This window comes from Myzus persicae, unplaced genomic scaffold (genome assembly GCF_001856785.1).
Source record: "Myzus persicae strain clone G006 unplaced genomic scaffold, MPER_G0061.0, whole genome shotgun sequence".
NCBI lineage: Eukaryota > Metazoa > Arthropoda > Insecta > Hemiptera > Aphididae > Myzus > Myzus persicae.
In genome coordinates, this window is record NW_019103723.1 from 159,615 (window position 1) to 180,442 (window position 20,828).

General features: G+C 30.8%; 1 protein-coding gene across 4 annotated transcripts in view; it reads right to left on the reverse strand.

Moving 5' to 3' along the window:
- Positions 1 to 11,130, reverse strand: part of LOC111035141 (paired box protein Pax-6-like) — a 45,338-nt gene extending 34,208 nt beyond the window's left edge. For 2 of the 4 annotated variants that reach the window (XM_022316662.1, XM_022316660.1), the window contains exons 1-3: positions 10,452 to 11,130; positions 5,102 to 5,156; positions 1,691 to 1,814 (exon numbers count right to left, since the gene is read on the reverse strand). In XM_022316662.1, the coding sequence (XP_022172354.1) occupies positions 1,691 to 1,814; positions 5,102 to 5,143 (166 nt within the window). In that variant the 5' untranslated portion in view covers positions 5,144 to 5,156; positions 10,452 to 11,130. Of the gene's footprint in view, positions 1 to 1,690; positions 1,815 to 5,101; positions 5,157 to 10,451 lie in introns of those variants that run through there. The other 2 variants (XM_022316661.1, XM_022316659.1) reach the window with 2 other exon arrangements.
- Between the last annotated feature and the right edge of the window lie 9,698 nt (positions 11,131 to 20,828).

The following is a 20,828-nucleotide window of genomic DNA, read 5'->3' on the forward strand; positions in this document are numbered from 1 at the left end:
CTGTCAGGGGCATTGGAAAATTGACAGTTCTTAAAGAACAAACAACTCATTTGAGTTTTTTTTTTATTAAACTGAAAACAAAGATGGAATTTTTTTAAATTTGGAGACATTATACGGTGTAATCAAATGATCGAACCCACGACATGGAGTGATTTTCAATTTTGATGACAATTGTGCGTCCGCCGCTCTGGAGTCAAATGACAAATGAAGTTCTATATATAACCTAATATTTTATAGTAACGACAAGGGATCCGTTTCGTTGTCGCAGTCTTGGTCGAAGAGCGAGTGGCGGCAGTGGTGACGGTTCGTGTAGAGGAAACCGGACTGCGGGGCGGCGTGTTTGTATACGCTTAGACAGAGATATAGACGCGAGTAGACGAAGACGCACTGCTTTTACATGTTTTTTGTACTTATGTATATGCGCGGAAGGTTATTAAGATATTTTCATTTTATAATTCAATATTTTTTTTACCTGCAGTAATAAGTATAACATGTACCTAAGTAAGGTGTGTATACATATATATTTATAATACCCATACCTACACACATGTAAGGCGGGAACGGTAAAAGAAAAAAAAATAACGCTGAAACACGATACCTAAATGAGCCCCGACAAATATCTCATAATATTATACAACCGCACACGGCCCGGTCCCTTTCGTGTACTCAGTGTCACATGTCAACTGATTAAAACTGGTTTGTATTCCTCCTTATTTTCCCCTTCTTTATCAAATCTCGTCATTAAAAGCGTCATACCGTATAGAATCTATCTGTCGCTGGTATTAAACGGGAGAAAAAAAAGGACGAAGATAGTTGATGGATAAAGAAAAAATAAACAACGACGATTTAAAGATTTTGTAAAAACACAACGATTGAAAATCGTTCTGAAATACTTGATGTCCATTAATCATGCCGCAAAGATCTGTTGGATGATTTTATTTTATTTTTTCTGTGCGCCTCCGTCAGTGCGTCGACGTGTCGGCAGGACATGCTCAACCGGAATAGTTGGCAATGGTATTGATATAATACATTTATATGTATATTATATATTATATTAAGTATTTGAATAAAAACGAGAAATAATTGAACACTAAGTATTCACAATTCACAACTACCTAATCTATATTCGATTCTATCAACCATCAACACACACGTTGTTTTAAATTACAAGATGAATTAATTTTAATTAGTGTCTATCGCTCATGAAAGATGTATATTTTAAACTCTAAACTATGTCCTAATTTACAAGTATCTAAATGTAGGTATAGTATTTACAATTAATTTTTGGATTTTTTATATTAAACACCGACTATCGTTATTAATACCAGTAACATATATTATAGAGTTTTGAGAATCCTTAATTTAATTTAATGTTATTTTACTATTTTAGACTCCACTTACAAAATACAAATGGTATATTTAAATTTAAAAGTTGTAAATCTCGTTCCTTTTAAATGCATAATATTATCGAAACTTGACAACGATCGAAAGTTCATTTAAGTCTCATTTTGTTTCGCCAGTCATGAAAATGTTAAGAACCTCAACCGACTAAAATTGAAATTCGATTGTGTGTAAGAATATATTTTATATTCTTGTAAGTACATCTTTTTCATATTAATTTATTATAATGTCTTATAGGTACAGTTTTTTTTAATAGCTAAAATATTGTGTAACATCATTCAAATCTTACCTTTGTGAGGCATCTTCCAAAATGGTTCGTTTTCTCTGCAAGGGAAAGGCCCGAGCCCCCCCACCCCAGCTCCAAGCAACGTCTTGACGGACCCCCACGTCCCTCCTCCGTAAAGACCCAACACCTGAAATATAAATAAGAATTAATATACAACTTTCAGTACGTAAGTTAAATAAAAGTCATACTTGTTTAGTATTATACATTAATAATTAATAATTAATATTTATTAATATAACATTAGAAAAAGTACATATTTTAGAAAAGTTCACACATTTTCTATTTATTTTGTTTTTCTCCCCTTCACGGATGACTCATCTAGATCCCGTAGTGCCCATTAAAATACCGTAAGATTACGCGGTGGAAGCCATAAATCGCGTGTCCGGCCTGCGAATAGCAAAGGGTCCATTATTTTACATTGGGCCAAATAACGTACGCTGCTAATATAATGTAAGTGAACGTTTACACGCGACCAAACACCACGACATATCACAGGCCCGTACATTCAACGGAGGGGGACCACACGCATACTGTGTAAGTCACTTATCGGAAATGGAAAGCTACTTTGGACGAACCTCGAGTTCATCGGACCATTTCAATTTATAGAATAAATCACAACAGCTGTCTGTAGGGACAGCGCTAGCTTAATAATATTATTGTCGAATTGGGGGAATCGTCGATTGACGAAAGGTAGACAACTAGTTAGCGCCACCCCGAAAACATATTATATAGGTACGCACTACACACGTATATATATAATATATTACATTATATACCAACGATAATAATGTACACCACGAGATTCGGAGAAACGGATAATAATACCTCGAGTTTATTTTATTCAACCCTCTAAACACGACCGAGCTGTCGTCTGCGGTCGATCGTCTATTGTGCGAGAGGGTTTATTTACGTTGGAATATTATATTGGCAAGTGTCAAAGAAAAGTATAAATAAAAATAAACGTATTTGAGTCATTAAAAGGTTAAATGGCAAAAATAAGATGAAAAGAATTTCGTCTCTTTTTCACGATCGGTCGTCTCGACTCTCAGTATACATGGCTTACGAATGGATAATAATATTATTATTATTCTACCTATATTAAATTCGTGGGTATGGATATACGATATATCTACAGGTAAAGCCAGTACAGGTAGTGGTTGATGACAGTTAAAGATAGTTGTTGAAGTATAATATAATGTATAAACATGGCTATACAATTTGGAGTACTATTGTCTACCGAAAACGATACGCAGTTCATAAAATGTAGCTGAAAACCAAAAAAATTATGATAGGTTCACTGTTGAATTCCGAAATTACCAGAAACGAAAATATAATCTTTACCGGGATCTTTAATTGAACGAATATAATCGATATTTTATTTTTGGCCCGACAGCAATAGAATAATAATAATAAATAGGTACCTAAAATACCTATAATAACATGAGCTGTAGATTTCTATATTTTATCATGACCTTAGGTATATTATACATATTGCCAATAGAATACAGACTATAAAAGTATCCCAATCGTCAAATATAATAATAATAATATAACGAAAATATACAACGAACTTCAAAAAAAGAAAGAAAAAAAGTCGCAGGTCATTATTCCTTTTCCCGATTAATTTAGTGGATTGCAGCAGCTACGCGCATAAAATGTATACGTTTTTTTTTACCATACTTAAAATCAGAAACTCGACCGAATTCATCTTTGAACGTGGCGTATAATAATCAAAACATAATACCTATACCACCCGTACTTCCGTGATATATATATATATTATATGTATTACATACAAAGCGGCGTCAAAAAGCGTGTGTGCACGTACACGCGACGCACATGCGACGGCAAAGCAAGTGGGCACTTGACTCGGCCCTCTGTATAATATAATATAATACACAAACTCGTACACGAGTAAATAATATACGTATAGTTGGTGCAAAAACCGTCGGAGATCGTTTAAATGCACGTTGCATACGTTATGGCAAAAAAAATAAAAACCACATATTATATATATATTTTTTTTTTTTTTGATCGGTCACAGATTTCACCACTATCCCCACCGTAAACTATATGTATTATGTATATATAAGAACGTCGCACGTATTATAATAATATTATACATAATCGTATGTATACGGCTATACACATTATATAGGCACGCGGGCGTGACGGCGGCGGCGGAGGACAAACTCTCATTAGCGACTTCAAAAGAAAACGACTTACACGACAGGATTTGCTATGTATGCGTGCTCGTATATTATTGTATAATAGCATGTATATATAATATATATACACTTGAGCCACCGCCGACGTCGGTTTTTTGGATCGGGCGGCGGGTGGAACGATGAAAAATATAATTGCACTGTGCCGCAATAATGTATTCGTTAAGGGGGTATTTTTTTCATTTCATTTTTTACTATCCCCGCAAAAAATACGAAAATATGTCGCAGCAAAGGAAACGCGCGCAATAATCCCTTTGAACTGTGTTATTTTTTTGTACGCGATTTACGCACTAATTACCCGCAACCGCGGTTTTGAATCGTGTTTTGATTACGACCGACACGCGACTTCACTGTGAATAACGATTTGCAGGCTGCTGAATATTATGTTTATGTATAATATGATGTATATATAAGAGAGCCAACAGATAGAGTGAGGGATGAGGGTGCAGCACATGCGAATGCACTTCTAAAAGTCTGCCATGGCCTTTATATTTACCAGTTTAGGGTGTATAACATATTATACGTACCTATTCCTATATACTGTTGGCTTTTTAAATATAATCGTTTGTTCGTATTATACTATTATAATATAATATTATGTAAAATAATACGTCTAATATGTATAGAAGGTTATCATACCACTTGTTATTAAGTAAATTATCCCAAAGAGAACATGCGCATGCGACTAGCAAACTAAAATTGTCTTTGAATCGATCTTAGAAAATTAACATAATAATTATTTTAAAACGTGGTTCTTTGTACCAACAACATAAATATAAAGCATATAAACAATACATTAGGAAGATTTAGTTTAAATATAATTTACTATGTTATAGGTATAATTTGCAGGCTGAGTTTTAATTCTGTTTGTTAAATTTTTAATTTAAAATGTAGTATTAACCTAAGCCATAATATCGTTGAAATCAATATAATTGCAAAATATTGGTACATTAATTTATACAATATATAAATTAACCAACTACTAATAAATTAACCATTAAGATATTATTTTTCATCATCAAACATTAATAATAATTTTTATAGGTATATGTAGGTAATAATTATAAGACTAAGAAATAACGAGTAAAAATCATCAAAATTGTATGTATTGTATTATAAAATTAATAAATAATAAAACCATAATTTATTTTTACTTTTAAGATATTATTATATATTATGAAAATATTACTTTTGGAGCAGCTTCCAGTTGAGTGAAATGTTTTTCTGGCATTTTCTGGTTTTAGCTTCAACAAAAATAACAAATAACATTTGCACGTGAGTTAATCGTTGGTATAATGAATTTCGATACATCAAAAAACATCATTATAATGGGAATGACTGCAGTTGAAGAGATAACATTTTGTATAAGCTTTCAACGAGATGGTATTTTTTTATAGAGAAAATTACGTTGTATAGGGTCATTCATCAATTCATCATGCATATACTCTATACTCACTACCATTTTACCCTTTAATAATGAATTTACTAAAATTCTTAATATTTGAATTTATAGTTATACCTAAAGACCATATTTTCACAATCTTAGATTTTTTAATTTATCCAAGAAGGTACCCAATGGCGATACCAACTTCTTTTTCTTCAAATGGAAGCCACTTTTTTTACTGTAAATTATTAAGCAAATTATATAAGGTTTTTTTTAAAGGTCTGTGTATAAGATTTGTTATTATAAAGTCTAGTATAAGAAAAATGTCTATATTTTTCTTTACTTTTATTATTTGTATTAACTTTTATTTAATTATGTAGTTTAATTAATCATATTTGTTCACTGTAACTCCCTACACCACCACAGGCTTAGCTTAAAGATGTAAATTATTTTTATTATTTTCTTTAATACTTTGTGTAATTTTGTTTTGTTTTAATCAAAAAATACATTTTCTTAAAAAGAAAATAATATAGTTAAATCAACTACTATTCTTGGTTGGTACATAATATATTTTAATAAATCAGACACTACTCGTTCAAATTTTATCTAGATATACAAAAAATTTCCAAATAAACAATTACTTAACAATTAAGAATAAAAAACGTTGGTTTCCATTTGAAAAAGAAATAAGTTTGTGATTTGTATTGTCATTGGACACTCCTTAAAAGCTAAACAAGAATGTTATGAGTTTATTCATATTTTAGAATTTGGATGTATTCATTATCAAAGAAAATATGGTGATGACGAAGCTTGGTGAATAGTGGATCTCCCTATATTATATCTGCATGTGCAGGTAAAATTGTTATACATAGACGTTTTCAAAAAGATTTTCTGACCCATCCGAAAATACAAAGGTATTATACTTTCGTATCACGGTTGTATACGCAATATCAAAGTAATTTTTTAGTTCACATTTGAATATTTTCCTAATCATTAATTTCGCGTCTTTGTGTTCATTGGTAATATTTTATACAGAGACAGGTATGTTGTATGTTTCATGCAATCGAAATATTGTATTTTTTTTTTTAGTTAAATAAAAGGTATAGTAAATATACCTAATATGGTAGGAAGTGGCGTAATATAATACGCGAGTAGGATGTACAAGTGTACAACTGTCGAATGAAATTTATCGAGGATGAATTTAATTTAATAATATTGATTCGCACACGACACAATTATTTTACTATAAACTTAAATAATACATTCTTTACGGCTCCGCCCCCTAGCCGAAATGCCCCATCCCCCTCCGATTTATATTGTCGCGATGCCCCGTCTACCACCGTCGGCAGCTTTTTGTCAAGCACCGCGAGCTAACATCACGTATAATATGCACACACACATACCCACCCTCGTGGTCTTTTTTTATTGTTCGTCTTCCTATGTATACTTTTTTTTATGATGACTATTGTCCGCGTGCATATATATGCGTATAGCGTGGCCATGACGGTCCCCGCAGTATTTACCTACCATTGCAACGCGGGGCCCGCGACAATAGGACCCTGTAGCAGCAGCACCAGAGCACGGGGGCAGATGGTGTGTCGGATGGTTTTCTAATTCAGAAAACCGCTAGTGGAAAAAAAACGGTTCTTTTATAATAATAATAATAATATCATCGTCGTCGTCGTCGTCGTAATATTATTATATATTGTTCCCCCCTGCGGTGTGCGTGTGTGTCGTAAGAATAGAAAACATGCCCGGCTAATATTTATACTGAGCACGCCGCATAATTCGGTTAAATGTATCTATACACGTAAGTCTAACGAGGGGGCGCGAACCGCGGGGAGGAGCAACAGAAAATGAAAAAAAAAGACCGTTGACAGCAGTGTAAATACATATATATTATATATATATATAATAGCTGGTTATAGGTATTATACAACGGAATCAAATGACAACAACAGAATCATTCGTCGGTGTATGTGTCTATACGTGATTAGGTTTTAATAGGCTCCCCGTAAACTACTCCCCCCTCTTTTCACACGAAACCCGGGGGCAATTGGATCCGCTGATCAAACATGCTGCGTGCGCGGTGTTTATATATACAAGATGGTTTATTGGCTCGGGCCGTATATGATATTATATATTGAGTCACTGAAACAACAGATCGTGGTAAATCAAACTGAAAAATTGTGTCTCTATGTTACATAAATGTTTTTATTTTTTATTTATTACAATAGCCCTTTGAAGTTTTATGCCAATAAAAAAGACTCCGTCATGTATACTATTTATATTTATCGATGACCATTGAAGAATAAAATTATTTTTTCGACAACTTATTTATATAGGCGTTAGTTGTTAATTATTATACTTAGCGTCTTAGCAGTTAGCATTATAGTAAAATCATTATAAAAGATAAATTACGTGCCACAATAGTTATTACAATAAATTTCATTCTATATAATACAATAAAAATAATAGTATACAATTCGATTTGTGTAAAATAAACAAACATTTATTGATTTTTTTGAGCTAGGCCGAAATTCAGCCAACCTACATATGGGTTAAAAAACGAAGCTATCTAGGAATTTATTGGATGCACATTTTATGCCAATTGGTTCAGTAGTTCCCAAGTGATGGCACTTGGGAACTACATCTAAATAAATATTAATTGTTATATAATATAATTTACATAGAAGATGTACCTGCTGATATACCTATGATAAGTATTATACAATTTTAAATATAAGTATTACGCATATAAAAACAATTTATGATTAAAAAGTGTTTGCTTTGAATCAATAATAAATCTCAGTTTTAATGCGAATTAATTTATGATAAAAAACAAAGCGTGAATAGAATTAAGATCTTCAAATGTTGATTAAAATAGAAGCACGAGGAAAATATTTTCCTCACTTTTTCAAATTTGAGCCATTGGGACTAGGATTTTACAATATAAATACTTTTGAAATAACCGTAGGAAATCAATTTAATTATTTTAGACTGTTATAGCAACTATGTAAAAGTTATGTTTCATTATTAAATTATTAAATAGTCTAAAATATTCTCATCAATGTAAAAAGTTTATGTACATAATATGTTTATTTATAATTTTCTTTTACTTTAAACATTATTAGACAAATACATAGTGTTGGTAAAATTACATTTTATTTAGTTTTAGAATATTTAAGAGTTTAAGATCACTGTGCAATAGTATATCATTAGATAAAATACTGTATATCACTAATCTATTGATTATTATCAATCCGTACAACATAAAATATCAGTTCAAATGTTGAAAGTTAATAATTATGTAATTGCACAGACGTACATTCATTTTATTTTCATTTGATATTATTTAAAGCCATTATCAATTACCTACCTAATGTATATTAATATTATATTAATAACTAACTATAAGATGCATTCCACACGACACACATTAATCGCAAAACGTAATTGAACTTACATGAAACGCATCAGGGAAACCATAGGTACTAATAAAATAGTATATTCCTATAGGCAATAGGCTTAAACATCACACGACACACATTAGATGACTAATATTATTTTAAATGGTACATCGTACAATAAAATAAAATATACCTACAGGAAAGATACAAGTATACTTGATCTGGCGTTTTAATAAATAAGTAATTATTATTATAGTCAAATTATTGCACAGGAATTTAAAATAAAATAATATAATACGTTGCACATTTGCATTTATTGTAGATTTCCTACCATTTACGATAAGCGATAAAAGTTTGAAACAGAAAGTTGTGTAAACATTCCTCAAAATTAATACACACTGATAACAACAATAATATTAGTTGGTAATTAGACGTTTAATTTGCTGTATGGGATATTATTATAGGTACTTGGTACTTATTATAGATATTATATTATATTATAGTAGGTAGCTGATACAGTGATATGTAGTTGGTTTAAGGTTGCAGACATTATGTCTAGACTGATCAAGATAATCATTCATATGCCGCCTCCTAATTATATGGGAATGATAAAGTTGTATTTATATCATTAATTATTATTTTGTAGTAATTAATATTTGGTGTAACTTACGATAAGACATATTTAGAAAGACAGACTAGATATAAATATAAGCGAATATTACCAATACTATTAAATTCGTGATGAAAACATAAATAACTAATGTTTAATTTTTAAAATATAGAACTAATCTAATTGAAGTTATTATATATTTTAGAGATGCATTTTTAGTGTTTTCATTATTTTCGTTTTTATTTGTGTGATGATTAAGTACGTCTTAACATAAACGTATTGGGAATATTTTATAAAACTACAAGCATAACTTATCTGAACTGAAAATATAAAGGTTATATAATATTGTACTTATGGCTTAGGTATACATAGGTATATTATAAAAACAAATTATTACCATTTTTATATATTATTCTCTTTTTAATAAATTTTCATTGATCAATAAGTAATAACTTATAATATGGTGTTTACTGTAGTTTTACAGTTCAATTGATCTAGTATACAAATGACTAACAGAAAATTAATAAAATATTTGTACGATATTTTTAAGGATGACTTTAAGCATTGTTTATATATCTATATATTTATTTTGATTTACGATACAACCACTGTGCAATTAAAACGTCATATATTATATTTTGTTTTATCAACATTTAAAATCACTGATAAAGCTAAAATCGAAAAGCATCGATGTTTAGGAACGTATAATAATATACCTAATATTATTATTTCATTATCGCCTGGCGATAAACTGACGCTTCCTAACTTATCCAGGTCATATTATGATATTAAACAGCAGTCGATATTGTGTACATATATAGATAAAATCAAAATAATTTTTGAATACTTTTAAAAAACGTAAATACATTTTATAGTTGGGATTTTGACAACGCATATTAAGTTTAAATAGTAACCCGAATAAGTCGTGTAAATATATTTGTACAGTTCCCCGTTCTTATATCCTCGACCGCGTCGAGACTTATGAAAGTGCAGTATAATATATAATAGCATAATATTATCTATGTGTACTGTGTATAGGTATGAGTACCTGCATGTATATGAGCTTACTTATATTTAATAATAATATAATAATACTTGACAGCGACGTGTTTAAAAACGCGAAATCACCACTTACCGATTAAGGTCCTTCGGGTTGTTCGGGCGAATGTGCCTCAGCGCATACGACGGTTCCGTTGTTGACTTGCGCGGTTACGAATAATCCTGCTGAACCGCCGCCGAACCGATCATAATATATTATTATTGTATCGCGCACCGTTATTATACGTTTCCGCGCGGAATTCTCCGAGAACTCCGATTGTTATACTCGAAAAATAATGCCGACCGAAAATATTACGGTTATAATATTATGGCGTTGTGTCGACGTGACTGTCTCGCGATGTACGCGTGACCGTCCGAACTCGGAAAAATTGGAAAACCCCTCGCAAAAAACGACGACAAATCAAAAACCGTTGGCGCAGCGCAACACGACGCGACGTTTACACAGGTAGATGTGTGTATGCGAGTGCAGCGACCGTCGATCGCGGAGATCCTTGGTCGGATGGCGCCGATGGATCGGAGGCGATCAACCGATACGAGGAAGACCTGACGAGTTTGTGTGTGTGTGTGTGTGTGTAGGCACGTCGCGGTCTCGGCGGCGCGCGTGTTACAGTGTTCTCGCGTTTTTCCGCCGGGCGGTGCGTGCGCGATGCGTGTTCCGTGCGTATATGTATGTGAGCGCGCGCGCGTCGTACGGTTCGATCCACACGACTGCGTCTGTCTCGTCCGCGGTGGCGTCTCGGCGGCAATACTCGCGAGTCGCGACTCGGCGGCGGCGGCGGCGGCGGCGGCGGTCGCGCGCCCTACGCAGACTCCACCCCTCCGCCGACCGTCTGCCCCATCCGTTGCACCGCGAACCGGCCCGGTGGGCGGAGCGTCCTCCTATATTCGGCGTCGCCGGCAGTCGGATGCCCCCCTAACTCTCCCACCCCGGAAGAAGATCGGTGGTGGTTGTTGGTTTGCGGCGTTGGGTGCCGGCTGCGGGGATGATCGGTGGTGGGGTAGGAGTGCGAAGCGAACGAGGGGAGAGGGCGACGTCCCTGCCGAAGCCGAGCACTGTACGCCGCGGTGGTCTTCGTGCGCGCCGCCGCATTCTCGCCGTCTGTAAATTGTAATAATGTATAGGTAATAATAATATTATAATAATATGCGATGTGCACACTCGCGCGACGACCGATAAACGCCAAACGCGTTACATTTATTTCCCATCCATGTATGACCACATATGATAGTATTTTGATTTGATATCACCCATGTGCAGTGTCTATAGCGAACGACTTTCCTGCTTCTTCCTTTTTCCCAGGATGATAGGTACTCCAGTCTTTCTTCTGTGGGATTCCGCACTCTCGGGCAACGACGAGATAATCCTGCTGCAATAGCTACCCGCCTACATCTCCAATGTTTCTCCACTGTAACCCAGTTGATATAATATAATACACATAATGTTAAAATATGTTCCCATACTAGTGCATTGACTATTAAAATAAAATATGAATTGTAATTCAATAGAGTACAAATGTATGTATCAAACAGCTAGTATTGTAAAACTTGAAAAACAAAAAAAATCTATAAAACAGTATAAGTCAACCTTATAATATAGATCAACAATAAAAAAATCAAATTATACCTAAAATATATTTCGAGCGTCAAAAATGTATTTTTGTTGATTAAACAAATAATTCTTTAATTTATTTAAAATATTAGTTATTTTAATTTTGTATGAGTTCATAAGAAGAGCCAATGTGCCATTATAACACTATATATATGATAGTATAAATCACTTATGCCGTTAGATGAGTACTAAATTGATAACAACTTGAATCTATGACTTCTTAGGTAATTATAGGTACCTACTGTATGCAAGCGAACATTTTATTATTCTACACAAAAAAAAAAATTAATAAGAAAGTGTTAAATACTAATTTTTAATCGGAGGTTGGTAAACATCTTATGTTCAGGTAAATTATTCAATAGCTGTATAATATAAATTATAACTACCAATAAAACAAATTCTATATTTTCCCATAGTTAAAATATTTTTTACCCTAAATTAAAAAACAAAACATTAAGTAAAGAAAATTGTAAAGTTTTTGAAGAAGCTATTGACTGGTTTACGAAAGAAAAAAATCACCAGTAGATATTATATACCTATACATTATATTACTCGTATTATATTCCTACGGGCTACGATGCATAATGCGTATATATATTATGTAATATTTATTTCTCAGAAACCGTCGAAACCCTCATCGTTGATGAGAACATTTTATTAAAATGACCATTAAAAAGTTTTTGAGTCTGCCTAAGTATGCCATTATTTCCATAGGATTGAATTTTATTTATAAAAGCAAATACCTAATGCGATTTCATATTGTACTTTGTTTTATAAACGAATAGATTGTTTTCATAACAAAAAAAAGTTGTTTTATTGTTGGATCTGTCGAAGTTGATTTATTTGCGTTTTATATTTTTTTGTTAATCGCCTTTTATAGTTCTTTCATTTTATTTACGTTCTGCCAAAATAATCATAATATAATATAGTTCCACGAAATAATATTCTTAATTTTTATTTTCAAAGTACAATAATTCGTGATGAGTTATTTTTCAATATGATAAGTACGCACCAAAGTTTAAAATGATACAATATTGAAGTATTATTTCAATTATTGGAAAATGGAAATTGAAAAAATAGTCTTATTGAACAAAAAAATATACCTACTATTATATCTATATGTTTTATAAATGTACTATTTTTTTAAAATCATATAAGAACTAAAAGAAAAATAAAGAGGAATGTTTATGGAATGCGATGAAAAGCCGAAATTCTATACTATATTATTTTTTCTCTAAAAGGCTTAAAATGATTGATAAACGAAGACGTACTCTACATTAAATATTTTAGTAGGCATATGTGACAAACTATTAAACTATATGTTATTATTTATTTATTCAATTTATTATAATGAGTAGAGTGTAGACCAGAATATAAATTATGATAACAAATTTAATTTAAAGTGATAAACAGAACAATTTATTTAACGAATCATTTATTGATTTATTTCTATATATAATAGTAATAATAATAGCGAACTGATTAATTTTACTTCAGCGGGTTCGTATACAATAATGAAATTGTTAAAAGACGATGACCCCGCCCTAAACATATCATAACCATGTAGGTGGTAGATATACAGGTACCTAATGATAAAAAATTCATTAAGTCACATTTTTTATGTATACTTTTTATACAATATAATATATATCTATTTTTTGTATGCATCTATACGATCCACCACACTCTGGTCGTGGGTAACCGATACAACAGTTATGTTCGAAAAGACAATATACTAATATCGTTACCTGCACATAATAATATGTAATATTATAGTCGTTATATAGGTTCATTATAATAAACGAGTTGATGACACGTAACACGCTCTCGGCGACACCGAAATCCTCCTATATGCCAATGTTGCCGCTTGGACGCTGCAGCAGTATAGTGTATACTGTATACACCATAGGTACAATATATTATATGTTATGCATACGTGTATAATATGTGCCTATACTTATGTAGTTATGTATGTATATATAATACATTCGTATTAAACATGGTCCACACCACAAGAATTAACTGGAGCGTACACATGTTTAATATTATTACACACCTATAGCGGCTACCAATATTAAAACTATTTTTTTCTGTTTATTTGAACCAACATTTTTAGTGCATTATAATATTATTATGTGTGCTTATAAAAGTATAATAATAGTACACGACTGCAGCAGAGAGTATAGGAAAATATTGTCGACCAGCCAAAGTGTGTTAACCACGGTACATTTCCGACGGACAAATTATTCGGAACTCGTGAGTCGCGAGGAACGTATATAGGTATAATATACGCTAATATGCTAGATATTATAGTCTATATTATTATTTATTATTTATATACATATATTATAGTTTGAGATATTACTATACCTATTATATGCCTTCACTTTCTACTTTCGCCAAATCAGATTTTAACTATCTGAAAAAAAGATTTGTATACTTCGTCCTCGGTATATTCTATAATGTATAATATGTAACTTAAAAAAAAATAGTCTATGTATGATAATTACTATGATAATTACTTTTTTTAGTAAAATTAAATGGACTGAAAATTTTCCGTCACCTAAAGAAATATATATTATTGAAGGTATATTTAAAATATATTCCACAACTCTAAAATACAATTTGTCTAGTCTATAGTAATATTGTATGTGTCAACAAATGCAAGTGCTCTGTTTATAATTAAAAAAATAAAGTTATAATAGCATAGTATAATAAAATATATAAAATATAATATAATATCCAAATTATGCATTGGCATAAAATTATTATATAATATAGGACCTACGTCCTACAGCAATATATGTATATTATATCTATATATACCCTTATAGATACCCTTGTACACGAACCCGGATCTGATTTGAATACAAATAAAATATTTCGTATTAACTGTATAATATTAGATAATCAAATTAAATTAGCTAAATTCAAAACACATGAGTAAATTTCGTAGGTACCTATAGTTTAAACGCGTTTAATTGATGTTCACGGCCTGCAGGTAGCTGCATTTCATATACAGTAGGAACCAGCTGGCCAGGAAATATTGTTTGGACACCCCTAATGTAAACACTAAACGGCTTACTTCCAAGATATCTTCAACACGCACGTTTTCTACGACCCCGACATGTACCACATTAAAAGACCGTTAATTCTTAGTGAGAAACAAGGGGAAATACGTACCTTTTATGAAATGTATAATATATAATTGGCGTTTAACCGCCATTTTGACATTAAACATTTACACAGATGTGGTTGTAATATGCCTAACATATAGCATGTTTTTTTATTACGTTTTATAAATTTACCGACGTGATTATATTATATATTATATAATGATATATGCTATATGTCTACCTAGGTACAATCAACAACAAAGAATAAAATAAGATTTCTAAATACTGATGATACTATAAGTCTATAAGATGATTCATTACAATTAATTTTTAATTTCTAGTATCATATATTCATATAGTAAACATATGTTTTGTTTTTAAAATTGGCTAATTATTTGGACTGGTTTAGACGATTTAAATTATTTTAAATGCTTATATTATATTATTACATGTGTCATATCACACATGTAATAATTATGTGTTATATTATGTCTATACTATACGAATTGATTTTGCTTGAATTTTAATTTTAATATTATGTCCCAACGGCCAACATATTTGCATAGTGTGATTTGTGGTGCACTAATAAAAGAAAATAATAATAGTATATTAATATAGTAACTAGTTACAGTAATCCTTATCATACAACACGACATTTTCTAAAATATAATATAAATTATCTATTGTGTGGCTTATTATTACCTATGTCCTATATATAATACTAGCTGATCCCGTGCACTTCGTTGCCAGTTAAAAATGCCATCTCTGGCATCTCTGTATAAGAGACTTCTATAGTCAGTACGACCTTTCGAACAATATTTAGTCATTCCAGAATGATATTTCAGTAACTATTTATTAATAAAATTCAACGTTTTCATTATATCTAACCACACTGCATTTTGAAAATATTTTAAAAGTTACTGAAAAAATATTTCATCGGAAATATTATTGAATTATTGGTAAAACGTCTTGTGTATAATATTGTATGTATTTTGTATGTCTATTTTCTTATAACATTTTGACCAATATTTAGTAAGACATTTTACAGGAAAACGGAGTTTGGTAAGGGTAACAAACATTTTCCATTGTGACCAAAGATTCTTATATATTATATATAATATTGTGTATTATCATTTTAATTGTCTCTATATATCATAATATATTTAAAATATTGACGGATCGAAGGTAATTTTAGATTATAAGTGGTGGTAACTACATTTTGTAAATGTAAATATTAATTGTTTGTGTATTTAATTGTACAGCGATTTAATCAATAATTTATCATCCAAATTATCATGATCCTACATAAGAAAATATTAGCTTTAGTTTAATTGTGTTATGATACCAAGGTGCGTATTTCTAATATGATATGTAGCATAATTTAGAAAAGTGTCGACACATATATAGTTTTAATCGAAGAATATTCATATTATTCTCTGTAGTTTCTATATATTAGTATAACTCTTGGTCTTTCTTATATACTTGTAACAAAAAACCATACCTAAGATTATAAGTAAAAAAGCAGCAACAAATAAAAATAAAAAATAATTGTTTTCCATAACACAATTCAAAAGACATTATTATCATTCAAAAACTATAGAAATGTAACGTCAAACATGAATATAAGATATGTATAAAATAAGTACCAGATCGACAAAGATATTTTACACAGCAACGACATTAAAGCAAGCTCTGCAGTTCTTATATATTCACCGCACAACGTGTACCTATTTACCTTTGATCCTGTATTTCACGTGACTATTTCCACTTTATTATTTTATATTTGCGTTATAATGAATGCGAATATATTATATTATATACAATAAACATTGGTAGGTACTTGAAAAAATTGTTTTACTTTTGTATATAGTTTTTATACAAGTAAACATAACGTAACTTTACCATATTATAACTAATACCTATAGCCATATGCATACATGATAATTATAAATATATATGGTACAGTATTGTCTTTAAATTAGCTATACACCAAAATTGGTCATAATTTTAAAGTAGGTATATATTATAATATAATATGACGTATGTACAATATAATAATTTAATTTGAGAGTAATGTATAGATGTGTGGTCAGTATAAAATTGCATACTGCAGGTATGTAAGCTTTTTTGGTAAACCCGCTATTTATTGAATGATGGAGGTTGACGTGAGGTGTATTTTGATGGCTCAATTTTCTGTGTGTAATATTTAGCCCCAAATAATAGGTATATTATGCAGTACATTTTCATCATTTATTTCCTCACAATTATCAATATATTATTTCCATATTCCCGTATTATAATATATATAGTTATACAGGGTATCTAGTACAGCGTGATTGACCAATCTTCAGACTCACCCATATTTTTTAAATGTTATAATCAATGTATTCAAATTCTAAACATGGTATAAATTCATTCTATATTTTCAAATACGCAGAGTTTTGATACCATCAAATGTATCAGTGGTAATCCAAATTACAAACTTTTTTTTAAATGAGAACCAACCTTTTTCACTGTAAGTTGTTCAGCAGATAATTTTTTTGAAATTTTCAAAATTTGAGCAAGTAGTTTCGGTGAGTTATTAAAATGTATATAAGTGTATGAAAAATATACCTTAAAAATGGTTTTACAAAATAAATAAAATAGACGTAATATTTATATCTATATATTCATCTAGTATCTATTCTTTACACTTTATTTACTTATTATACCTACCAAGGCAAATTTTACAAATTTTAAAACGTTCACACAGAATAGTATTTTAAAATGAATGCAGTAAATAATATTGTTAAATTATTAAATGTGATACACGCTAATATTATGATGCTGTATCCACGAAAAAAAATATACTCACTCATTTACTGATATCATAAATCTATACAATATTATGAGTCTTAGATTAGAGTCTATTAATTGAGAAGTATAGTCATCATGTGTAACGAAAAATCCTCATATGAATATTGCAGCACTCACTATAGACATATGTAATACAAAATCAATTTTTCGTTGAAGAAGCTCACATTTGATTTTAAAATATATTTAACCTAATAATTTTGTATGCACGTCATTGTCACATGACGTGTGCGGTATGCATAGGTACATGTATGTACCTATTACATCACGATGACACGATGTAGTTATGTAGAATGTAGAACGTAATTATATATAAATTCTGTATTTATACTTTACAGTCGTGTGAATCTTAATGCTGGCTTCTACGTCTACCTAATATAATATATTAATATTGTAATAATAACACCAACTTACTGCAAGTACATAACGTTCCTACCTATATATATAATTTATCCATACTCTCGTTTATCCTACAAGTCCTATGATGTATTTATCTTTATATTCTACAATATATATACATTCTATAATAATATACAAGTATACGCCATATACCTGCTTATATATGCATACACGGTTTATATGATCCAGTTGACGCTGCATCTCTCATCTCTCTCGGTGCACGCGCAGAAATCAGTAGGTATATAAATTATGTAGATTGCACGCATAATAATAATAATAATAATAATAATAATATAATCATAATCGTAATATTATTATACCACGTTAATACAACAATATACATAATAATTATAAATAATATCATCAGTGTACCTTCGCGGCGGAAGAGAGCGGGGTTCGTTAGACCGGGTCCACCATTGGCCGCTCGGTCCCAACCAATTACTTCCGACCGACTGCTCTCGTGCACGTCTGTATATACCTATATAGTATACGATATATATACACACTATTATGCGGCGCGGCAGGCGACGACCGCAACTATATAGTGTCTTATACACCACTACCGTGGTAGTAAATTTGTGTAATAATTAATAAGTTAAAGTTGTATTTCGTGTAATAATATTTACAGCTACTTACTATACTATATGTACTACTACTACTACTACTATACTAGGTAGTTGCTTTTTTTTTTAGCTTAATCTTCGGACCGGAGGAGAACTGCTCATGCTTCGCATTCCCGCCGGATAGCAAATCATTTATTTGCATAAAGTCCAATATAATTTATAACTGCATGTACAATGTACAAACAATTGCAAATTACAATAACTTACAGTTTACATGAGTTAATTACAATAATTAGATTACAGTTGATTGTAATATTTAAGATTATTTCTGTCGCGATTTGTCGTCAGAACTGTTATATAGCTGTGCATGGCGATTCATTTGTCTGTCTATGTTGATCCTCTTTTTCTTTTGCGCTTAATATCGTCGTGATGAACTGTTCAACAGCGTGCCAATTTGCCCGGTTTTTAAACATAATGCGTACAATTGATTCCGGATTAATGTCTTAGCCTACTACTTGTTACTTGAATCTACTACTAGCTACTACTACTATAATACACTATCACGACTACCGATATCTCCACCTCGTTTGAACGAATATGTGAGTTCGTCATCACTGATACCATTGATTTACATAGTATATTTGCATTCGTTATTGTAGTAAGTATATCTATACCTATAATTATTTATAGTCGCTGTAAACCCAATAATATGGCTATACATATCAAATAACTATACATATATAAATATATGTATATAGATACAACATTATATTATTCCACTGTAAATTCGTGATATTGTGCATTTTTTTTGTATGTAATATAAATTATGTTAAGGACCCATAACAACGCATACACTATACAACGAATTGTATAGATTATATTATATAGTAATACTTGTAACCAGCGAGTGAATCAATAATGATATAGTGGCTGTGTTAATGTGTTGGGTTCCCGCGTTTATACAAACTACGAATAATATTACAGTAGGTTTACCTATAAAGTTGAACTCGAGTGATAAGTCTCCAACCTGCTATAGATAATAGGTACTATTATAATCCCGTTTAATCGACTAAATATGTGTATTTATTATGGCTTATCTACTAATTATTATAATAGCTTTAATATATTTCAAATATTTAATATTGTAGTACTATGGGGCTGCCATTCGAAATATGATGGAACAAATGTTTTTTTAGCGAATCGTCCAAACAATGATTATATTAATATACATGTACAGTGTACACCTATTAAATAGCATTATATATAACTATAAAGGCGTGTGAAATCTTTCCTTATTAATTTAGTGTTTTATAATATGGTACCTACATACATGCATTGCTTGTAAAAGATGCAAGACCGACTCGATCGTAATGTCGCATGTTATTTCGTATCATTTTTTCACGAAATATAGTGGGTTTCATTTTTCACAATTATAATACACTGTTAGTATATTATAGTTCCGTGCATATTATACTGTTACAATTATGTACAGTTAAAATATAATATAAAATAATAATTAACTTTGAAAATTGTAATTTTTAATTTAAAAAAAAAAACTATACAGTTGAATTTTAAAAGGTTTATTGATATTTTATCAAACAATTGAATAATTTATTTTGAAGAGGCTATTAAGTTTTGGAACTAAGCTTTCCAACCACTCCACCGTTGCCTATGTAGTACAATGTTCAGAAAGAACATAGTAGGTCTAGGTATTATAGTTTACAATGTTTTAACGATATGAAATAATACCCGAAACCGAATATATGCTCGAAATAAATTTAAAAAAAGACATATTCATTTTAAAATCATACCTTTAAAGACTGACTATGAATGAACTAACTCATTCAAGGGATTAATGTAAAAATTTACAAAAACCTAAAAGTGGAATATGTTTAAATTTTGTAAAATATTTA